This window comes from Sinocyclocheilus anshuiensis, unplaced genomic scaffold, assembly GCF_001515605.1.
Source record: "Sinocyclocheilus anshuiensis isolate Anshui unplaced genomic scaffold, SAMN03320099.WGS_v1.1 scaffold891, whole genome shotgun sequence".
In the NCBI taxonomy this organism is placed as follows: domain Eukaryota; kingdom Metazoa; phylum Chordata; class Actinopteri; order Cypriniformes; family Cyprinidae; genus Sinocyclocheilus; species Sinocyclocheilus anshuiensis.
In genome coordinates this window covers 400,599-409,760 of record NW_015546076.1, presented here as the reverse complement: position 1 = coordinate 409,760, position 9,162 = coordinate 400,599, and the positions used below count along the sequence as shown (strand labels likewise).

The 9,162-nt window shown below is 34.3% G+C and overlaps 1 protein-coding gene across 3 annotated transcripts in view; it reads right to left on the bottom strand.

Moving 5' to 3' along the window:
- The window catches only part of igsf9ba (immunoglobulin superfamily, member 9Ba), a 76,666-nt gene that overhangs the window by 24,271 nt on the left and 43,233 nt on the right, over positions 1–9,162 (bottom strand). For all 3 annotated transcript variants that reach the window (XM_016501349.1, XM_016501350.1, XM_016501351.1), the window contains exons 5-7: positions 7,867–7,984; positions 2,887–3,028; positions 965–1,110 (exon numbers count right to left, since the gene is read on the bottom strand). In XM_016501349.1, the coding sequence (XP_016356835.1) occupies positions 965–1,110; positions 2,887–3,028; positions 7,867–7,984 (406 nt within the window). The remainder of the gene's footprint in view (positions 1–964; positions 1,111–2,886; positions 3,029–7,866; positions 7,985–9,162) is intronic.

Below are 9,162 nucleotides of genomic sequence, written 5' to 3'. Positions count from 1 at the left end.
GAGATATATATATATATATATATATATATATAATAATATAATATAATATAATATAATATAATATAATATAATATAGAGAAAAGAAACATGCAAAAAATTTAATAATGCACTTGTAATCCTATATGTTTGTCTCTCTCTCTGTGTGTGTGTGTGTGTGTGTGTGTGTAAATATTTATTATGCGGTAACAAGGTTGTCAGTACAAATAATTATATTTCATAATTATGTAATTAATATAATATAATATAACAAATAAAACTATATATATATAAAATGATATTATATACGGTACTCAAAATTAATTAAAAACACAGAAACAGAAAATGTTGATTATGCTGTGACAAGGATGTCAATACAAATAATTATATTTCTTAATTATGATAACTTAAATGAATTAATATATATATTTTATTAGCTTAACTGTAGGTGATACTGTAGGCTTGGAACATTGATGTGCATTCACATCTGTGTATATTGTCTGTGTTACAGCAGCTTCCAATCAGAATTCAGAGTTGGAAGTATTTGTTTTATAATAATTAATTAAAGTTGCTTCAGTGACAACTCTTGGCTGTCATTTATAACTGTCATGATTCCAATTTTTCATGGAAGTAAGCCTTCTCCACTCTGTCTTTCTATCCGAGAGACAGATAGACACAGAGGCAGCTCAGACTCAGGGCTTATCCACCACTTCCTGCAGCACAACAAGAGTCCTGGTGCAGATGGAAGTGAGCTATCAAACCCTCCAGAGAGCGGCAGCAACTAGAACATCTCAGATGCCTGGCAGCCACCACGGCATCTCAAAGGGTGTAAATAGCTCTGCCCCTGTACGTGACAGACACCAATTACCCCACTCTGATGATAGTATACTTGACATAAAACACCTCAAAGGCACACAGGACATAAACTGAGATTTCAAATGCAGGCCTGGTGCTGCAGGCTCTTTAAGAGGTTGAAGGTGAAACTCACATTGCACGGTCAGGTAAGCTGAAGCAGAGGGGGAGATGCCCAGGCTGTTACTAGGGCTGCAGGTGTATTTCCCAGCATCCTCTGGCTTCACTCTGTAGATAATAAGGGTTCCGTCAATAAAGATGCGAACACGGAGCTTCAGATCACTGCAGGGAAGAGAAAAGAGATGATCTGTTTGAAGAAAATTAAATTATTAAATGTGTTTGTACACAGAGAAGAATTGAGGCTGATACAATGTCTCGTTATTATGGCAGTCTGTTTCTGCCTTAGAGTGAATAATAAAGGTAATTGTGAGAAAGTTTTAAATGAACATTATACTTTTTTTGTGAAAAATAAACATCAAAACTGTTAAAGTCACAAATACAAGAATTAAAGCTACTATTGTGAGATTAGGGCCAGGTTTCACAGTCAGGGCTTAGACTATGCCAGGTTTAGGCCATAGTTCAATTAGGACATTTAAGTATCTTGTATAAGCGTTCCTTAGAAAAAAAAAACATTACTGGTGTGCATCTTGAGACAAAACAATGGCACTGATGTATTTTAAAATATGTCAATGCAAGTTTCTTTCAGTTAAAACAGCTCAGACATGCATTTTAGTGTGACTAGGCTTAAGCCTTGTCTGTGAAACCGGGGGAAAAGGGTGCAATTAAGAAAAAGTCACAAGTATGACATTTTGAAAAATTTGATATAAAGCCGCAAATGTGATAAATAAAATTGCAATTGTGAGATATAAAGTCACAAATATGATATAAAAAAGTAGCAATTTAATAAAATTGCATTTGTCATAGTTATAAGAGTCACAAATACGAGATTGAAATTTTGAGACAGTCAAAACTGTGAGCATAAAGTCACAATTATAAGAAATAAAATTGCAATTGTGAGACAAAGTCAAAGTTATGAGAATGACAATTGTTAGATAAAAAAAGCACAATTATGAGAAAGTCACAATTATGAGATATGAGAGAAATTCTGAGAGAAAAATGTATACATTTGTAAGAAATTAAAAGTTGCAATTGCATAATGTAGTTGCAATTATGGGAACTAGATACATTTTTTAGATATAAAATTGCAATTATGAAATAAAGACAAATTTGTGAAGCATAAAGTCAAAATTATGAGATATAAAGTCAGTTATGAAAAATAAAGACATCTATAAGATACAGATATTAAAAAAAAACGTTTTAATTATGTTATAATTGATGGGAAATGGCATTCAGCATTCATATTTTTTTTCTTTAACAAACTCTATTTATACACACAGAAAAAAAATAAAAATAATAATTTGAGATCAGATGATGTGGCAAACCCCCTGCAGTACTGCTTTAGACCCCTGTTAAAGACCCTTGCTTTATAATCTACAACCCTGAGGATGTATGTATAACTGCAGACAAATATAATCACTTCTCAGTAAATAAAATGTTGATTCTTATGGTTAATTTTACAAATATCAATGTCCACTAAAGTGTTTTTACACAAAGTGGTAAGTTGGCCAGCAGTCTGAATATTCCCATGAACATCGGTCCGCCCCTCACAGTTCAAGAGTACCGGAAAACGTTATTTCGAAACGTTATTCTGGCCTGTTTCCACAGAGAGGAACAGACTACAGCCCTGCTTATAGAGGGTCAATACGGCCAAGGCTTGGGGGAGTCAGAACAGCTTCTGGCTCTGCTTCAGATGATCAGCATGCTTTTTTAGGCATGTGATGACACAAGCACAGTGTCACAAGATGTTCCCATCCCGGCATAAAAACCTGCTGTGCGCTAACATTTGCCTTAATGCAGCTGTAGAAGGCTTGAGATTCAGGGATTCTGGGCCTAAAAATATATGTGGCTCTAATCTAAAACCGACAGACACACACACAGCAGCTTCTATATTCAAGAATCTGAGACTTGACACAGTAGTGAACTCGATCATAACTTTACTTCTTGAAGTAGACGTTGTCCTCCTCCCAGTACCAGGTGTACGTCAGGTTGCCAGGATACGCCTCTGCTTGGCACGTAAATTGGGCATTCTGGGATATGTTAACAGTGATGTTCTCAGGTGGTGACAAGATGTATGGAGGACCTGGTGGAGGCAAACAGCGACAAATGTTATAGACAGACAAGTAAAGAAAAATCAAAACAGAAAAATTTGAGTTATTGTTTAGACTAATAAGAGCTATAAGTAAAGTTGAAATTGTGAGGGAAGAAATTATAAGAATTTTTTGAGATATAAAGTCACAGCTCTGAGATATAAAGTCGCAATTATAAGAAATAAAATTGCAACTGTTAGATATAAAGTCACAATAACGAGAAAACCGCAATTGTACAGTCGTAATTGCAGAGTGAGAAAAACACACATTTGTAAGATATAAAAATTTGCAATTACAAGATGTAGTTGCAAGTAAATTTACATTTGTGAGATATGAATTTGCATTTATGAGATAGAAAACCTGCATTTACAGTATGGGAAAGACACATCTGTAAGATAAAACGTTGATGTTTATGAGATATGGATATATTTGTGACCCTGGACCACAAAACCAGTCTTAAGTGTCAATTTTTCAAAATTGAGATTTATACATCTAATGAAAGCTGAATAAATAAGCTTACAATAGGACAATATTTGGCCGAGATACAACTATTTGAAAATCTGGAATCTGAGGGTGCAAAAAAAATCAAAATATTGAGAAAATCGCCTTTAAAGTTGTACAAATGAAGTTCTTAGCAATGCATATTACTAATCAAAAATGAAGTTTTGATATATTTACGAAATTTACAAAATATCTTCATGGAACATAATCTTTACTTAATATCCTAATGATTTTTGGCATAAAAGAAAAATCGATCATTTTGACCCATACAATGTATTTTTGGCTATTGCTACAAATATACTCATGCTACTTAAGACTGGTTTTGTGGTCCAGGGTCACATTTGTGAGATAAAGTCCCAATTATGATATATAAAGTTACAGGTCTTAAAAATAAAGGCACATTAGTGAGATATAAATATATATTTTTTCTCTAAGGTGGAAACAGGCTTTCATATATTATTAAATATTTAAACTGATGGCAACTAACTAGCATTCAGCTCAATTTCATCTTCTTAACATAAGCTTTGGCTGGCAAGATGAACAGACAGTTTGGATGCTTACAAATATTCTACATCTAAAATAGATTTTTAAGAACACAGGACTGAGCATTTTAAATCAGAAATGTGAAGCTAGTTGTTATAGGTGTGTGGGATTTCTTACTTGTTTCATGTTTTGGTTTATCACTTGTTTTGTCTTAAGTGTCCTGTTTTTTTTTTTTTTAGTTTCTGCTTCCCCTTCCATTTGCTCTCTGGTTCTGAGCAAGATAACAAGAATAATCAAGAACCAATTACAACATAAGACTAATTAAACAAAACAATAAATCAGTGACAGCACCAGAAAACAAAAAGGAAGAGGAAACAAGAACTGAAAGAACAGAACTTTAAGAGCAGACCAAATTAACATACATAAACCAAACTGTGGAACACAACCCAAACCTCTTTAGTATTATATTCTATATTCATATGACATTTATGAGCAACTGAAGAAACAGGTTGTCTAAATGAGTGTAAACTCAATGTTAACAAGCTTTTTGTTTCTTAGTGTATTTACTGCAAATACATTTCATTTTTGTTTATGTACACAAGGGAAAGGAATTATTGTCTGTGGTAATCAACTGCATGCCACAGATGTGGTATTCCTTGCAATTATCCTAATTCTCCTCCATGTATATAAACCTGTCTAATAAAGACAGCAAGGATACTACTGTCAGGCCTTCCCACAGAGAATATTATCCTTCCCACATGAGGCTGTCACTGAAATTGCCAATAGACTTTTAATTAGACGTGTGGGTAGGCAGGAATACTGTCGTGACACTCGGACCGCTGTGAGATTTGTGGGAGCTCTGCAGAAAGATACAGCATGAATGCTGCTCTTAGCACAAACAAACCCATGACTAGCTGTGAAATATCTTCTAATCTTAATGTGTGGACTATGCTGAGAGCTTCCTGGATGTTTCCTTAATGTGCAGTAAATGACACTGCATCTAAGGGGATTACTGACAGTAGCGCAGCTTTGCTTATTAAAATGAAATCGCAAAAGGCATCACTTGAAAGCGTCTAAAAATATCCCTGGCATTGCTTGCGCTCATGTTATTGAAGCAGGTTTTAACTAGAGTGCCTCTCCAGAGGCTTCATGAGAATATTGCTTTTTGTAAAAACAATATTGCTAGTTTACTAAACAAAACAGCCTATGGCCAAGGCAATTTTGGCTCGGCACAGTTCATATGTGTCTCCATCTGACTCGTTGGTACTCAGATGAGGGCAGACGATCCTCTTCTAAATCACTCCAACCTTCAGGTAGGGCAGAGGATAGAGCTAAAATATATATCTCAATATGCCAGATGATCAGATATTCAGTTTGGATTCAGTTTTGTTTCAGTATTTATGGCTTAAAACAGTGGTCATCGATGTGTTTTAGGGTGTTTTTTTAGGGTTATCAAAGCTACCAAGATATTTATTAAATCATGAGATAAATCACTCTTATCATTCTATTGACAGCCTTATTTTAAATACTAATAAAAATCATAAAAAAAAAACATTACTTTAATGATAGGCAGAAAAAAGATCTCTTCATAATTTCAATCGTATTATTGTACACACAGCATAAATTGGTCTTCATGCATGAAATGATATAGCCTTCACTAATTTGGGGAAAAATATTAAATTGTTTTTAAAGCCCTGCATTAAAATTATTGTGATATTCAAGACATTCATTTTAGATCACCAGGAAATCATCACAAATATATTGTTAATATTCACTATATATCAGCCAGCACTTAGCAGGTAATTTAAGGAGTATGGACAAGAAGCTCCACGTATCCTGTATGTTTTCTGGTGCTCTGTGATCACAAGCATCCTCTAAATTTTGTTTCCCAGTGCAGGCTGTGTGCTAGCGTGCTGCTCTGTGCTCACAACCATGCTCCACTGCCATAAATCTGATTGCAGTGAAAGCCACAAAGCCAGTGACAGGCAGCTTGCTCATGTTTGCTGTCATACTGTACACAGCCCATGGATAATAAACTGAACCACTTCATCATTCTGAACTAATGCGGAGGCCATATGGGGAGAGACTGTGGTACCAGTACCAGGTGCTGAATCAGAGCGAACAACGATTATTCTGTTTGCTTGTGCATGAAACTCACACACTTATCAAACAGATCCCCTCATATCCCTCATGGAGGAGACAAGACAGGCAGATCTTTTTCCAGGTGACATTTGATCCATGGCTTAAATGGACCAGCTTGTCGATGGCGGAATTTTTTTCCCTTTAAATCATTATATTTTAACTTTCAACAGCCAGGCCAAAAGGTATGGAAGCCCATTTCTGACACTGACAAGAAAAAATGCCTTGGTAAATCATAATTATGACATAAAAAGTCAGTTATGAGATAAAGTGTCATAATTATGAGATTAAATATATAAATTATGAGATACTGAGTCAAAACTATGACATACTGAGTCATACTGTAATTATAAGAAAAAAGTCAAAATTATGATATACTAAGTAATAATTATAAGATAAAAAGTCTATGACAAACTAAGTCATAATTATGAGATAAAAAGTAGAAATCATAACAAAAAGTCAAAATTGAGATAAGTCAGTTATGTCATTATTTTAACTATCAATTTTCAACATTTATATCAAAAGTATGAGATCTTTCAAATTTTAGTCAAAAGTAAACATATTTTATACAACATATTTATGTCATATGTCATGATTACTGTATGACTTAATATCTCATACTTTTGACTTTTTATGTCCCAACTACAACGTCATAATTATGACTTTTTATGTCATGGGATAAAAAGTCAAAATTGAGATTAAAAAGTCATAGTTATTATTCATAGTATACTTTTGACATTTTGTCTTTTTATGTCATAATGAGTATCTCATAATTTCTAAATTTCTACTTTATCTCATAATAATATGACATAGTATCTCAATTTTTACTTTGTCATAATTATTAATTTTCATGTCACAAATATGATTGAACCCCTTATGTGGCGAAAATAGATGCTGGTCCACAGAACGAAAACTGAAAGAAAATTGCTGATTAAAATTAAAAACATAGAATTATTAATTGAACGCTAATAGTATAGCTCAGATATTATGATCAGAACTGTCAGATATGTTTGAATTCATAATAAATTTTCTCACTTTCGATTGCCTACTTTGGTATATTGAGCACAGCTGGAGAGATTAGCCTGACCAGTGTAGAAATTAATGCTAGCTGATCTTTTCATAAGGGTGTAAATTAGCAGTTATGAGAAAGATATATAAGACCCTCATGTGAACTACAGGTGAATAAATAAACAAGCCACTCTGAAGGTGAGGGAGTGTGTACAAGGCATGAGCGGTAACTGTAAACCTGCAGTATATCACCTCCATCGCTCCGAGTAGGGCTGTAAACAGCTTCTACTGGAAGGCTCCATTAGGAGCTGAGTGACAGGAAGTGATCCATGCAGATGGAGCGGACTGAGCGTATTGACTGCGGCAGATGTTCTTAGAGTGACGAGACGTAAAGGCAAGACTTTGACAACACTGATGTGTCCATACACAGTTTCACTGAAAGAGACTAATTAACCAGGGATCACCAAGGGATTTGCATCTTTGCACCTAGTATTGACGGGATGCCATGACCACAGTAGCAAGTAAAAGGACAAATATTACTAGTGAAGGACATGTGCTGGCTTCTCCCAACTATCAGAACTGAAAGGCTTTTTTTTTGTGTATAGATGAGCCTGTTTGTTGTGTATGTATCTCTTTGCTGGAGAAGGAAAATAAATGTATATGTGTTGCTACACAGACATCGCAATCTGTGGATGCTCACCTTGCACCAGAAGGCGGGTGGTGTGTAGCACCTCCCCCTGGTCACTGTGGGCACGGCAGCTGTAGGCCCCCCGGTCCTCCCGTGTGATGGCCTGCACAGTCAGACTGCCGTCACTCACCTGTTATAAGTATTAAACATGGGTTACACAAAAAATGGTCAAAATGGTTAAAAATCAGTGTGGTAACTAGTTGATTTAGTATGTTGCTAATATGCATTGAGTTCTTTACACCTCAGTTTCACCCCATGGCGACGTAAAGGGCCAAAAGCATCCAAAGATACGTTTTTCTTAACAACGTAAAATTTATGGGACTGTCAAAGTTAACATATTAAGATATTAATTAAATATGTTTAATGCATTTTTTGCACAGTTGAAAATTTTGAATGCAAATTCATACGTTATCAAAATTCTACTTTTTCAAGGCAGCACTTTATCAAGTGATTTCTAGTAAAAACATCAAAACATCTTTAAAACAAGATAATATTATCTCTATATAATATAATATAATATAATATAATATAATATAATACAGTAACACAAATTTTCAAATAATATACACATTGAATTAAATTAAGTTTTTTCTCATTTTGTACTTTCTTACAGAGCCCCACACATGACGTGCAGGGGGAAAAAAAGTCATTTTTGTGCACGATTTACTAATTTTTTCCTTCTTTTTAAGTAAATCATGCGCTCAATATAATCATTCGTTCCCTCATTTTAAGTAAAATAATTTTAAGTAATATAAAAAAATAATAATTCATTCTACTTCCTATCCGCATTCTCATCAACATGTTATGTTATGAACAGACACTTTAATTAAGATTTATTTTGAGTTGGGAATGGGTTATAGAGACATTCTCGAAAGCCATGCAGCATTGCATGGAATTGTTTTAAGTGAGAGGCATCTACAGCTGTTTATGAGAATACGGACAGGAAGTAGAACAAATTATTATTTAGTGTACACAATTTACTTAAAACGAGGGAACAAATTATTATCTTGAGCGCAAAATTTACTTAAAACTAGGGAATGAATTAGTAAATTGTGTGCACAATTTAGTAAACCGAGGGAACAAATTAGTAAATTGTACGCAAAATTTACTTCTTTTTTTTTCTGCATGTCATGTGCGAGGCTCCGTACTTTCTAAAGACTGGTTGGAAATTGACCGCACTGTTTTAACGTACTGTCTTCAAAATTTCTATATTTTTATACACAGCATAAATGGGTCTTTGTGTGTGAAATTAATTATTTTAAGGTCCTTGTTATCAAAAAGTCTGAAAACCCCTGCATTAAAAAAGTT